The sequence below is a fragment of the Haliaeetus leucocephalus genome, unplaced genomic scaffold, assembly GCF_000737465.1.
Source record: "Haliaeetus leucocephalus isolate CR32 unplaced genomic scaffold, Haliaeetus_leucocephalus-4.0 Scaffold273, whole genome shotgun sequence".
Classification (NCBI taxonomy): domain Eukaryota; kingdom Metazoa; phylum Chordata; class Aves; order Accipitriformes; family Accipitridae; genus Haliaeetus; species Haliaeetus leucocephalus.
The window spans coordinates 3,722,856-3,723,970 of NW_010972709.1; the positions used below are offsets into that span (position 1 = coordinate 3,722,856).

Sequence of the window (1,115 nt, forward strand, 5' to 3'; positions counted from 1 at the left end):
AGGGTTATTTCGCTTTTTAACAAGAAAACGGCAGCGTTTGGTGGCTGGGGGACACCGGGGATGCCCGGGCGCCCGAGGGGCCGCCTCCAAGCTAGCAAGGTCCCAAGGAGCGCTTCAGGCCCGACGGTTGAAAAAAAAAGGCTTGGGGAAAAACACTTTGGGGAGAAAAAAAAAAAAATGTTGTTGGTTATTTTTCGGCCCTTCGGAAGCGGTGGGAAGGTGCCCGCGGGGCCGCTGCCCGTTTCGCGGAGGTTATTTCTCGCCGTGGCTCGGCCCGGCGCCGCGGGGTTCCCCAGATGAAAGTTTAAAAGGAAAAAAAAAACCAAATTACAAATGACGGCCCCCGCTCGAGGCAGGGAAGAAGCGCTTTCGGGTGCGAAGGGCCCCGGGCCGGGGTCTCCCGGGCTGGGCCGGGGTCTCACCCCGCGGTTCTCGGCTTTTCCCCCCCCAGGTTCCTCTGAGTGAGCCCCTCGGCACCGTCGGGGCGCAGCCGGCCGGGCCCTGAGCAGCCGCCGAGGACGGACCATGTATCAGGGTCTGGCCCTCGCCCCCAACCATGGCCAGTCGGCTTATTCCCACGACTCCAGCAACTTTCTCCACTCCTCGGCCGGCTCGCCCGTCTACGTGCCCACCACCCGGGTACCCTCCGTCCTCCAGACCTTGCCTTACCTACAAGGCTGCGAGCCTCACCAGAGCCACCTCGCCAACCCCCCGGGCTGGGGTCAGAGCGGCGGCGAGGCCACCGCTTTCAACGCCGGCAGCCCTCACCCACCGTCGGGTTTCTCCTATTCGCACAGCCCCCCGGGCAGCAGCCCCCCGGGCCGCGACGGAGCCTACCAGGGGTCCCTGCTGCTGGGCGGTGGGGGCCGGGAGCAGTACGGCAACGCCTTGGTACGCTCCGTTAACGGGTCCTACACCGGCCCCTACCCCGCTTACGTGACCCCCGAGATACCGCCTTCGTGGACGGCCGGACATTTTGAGAGCAGCGTGCTCCACAGCCTGCAGACGAGGCAGGCGGCTTTACCCGGCCGCAGGTCCACTTTCGGTAAGCTCGCCCCTCACCGTCGCCTCGGGGCGCCGAGTGGGTTTCCCGGGTGGGCGCCGTCTCCGAGCCG

The 1,115-nt window shown here is 65.9% G+C and overlaps 1 protein-coding gene across 2 annotated transcripts in view; it reads left to right on the forward strand.

The window, feature by feature from the left end:
- Positions 1-525: 525 nt before the first annotated feature.
- Positions 526-1,115, forward strand: part of GATA5 (GATA binding protein 5) — an 11,189-nt gene continuing 10,599 nt past the window's right edge. For both annotated transcript variants that reach the window (XM_010569547.1, XM_010569548.1), the window contains exon 1: positions 526-1,045. In XM_010569547.1, the coding sequence (XP_010567849.1) occupies positions 526-1,045 (520 nt within the window). The remainder of the gene's footprint in view (positions 1,046-1,115) is intronic.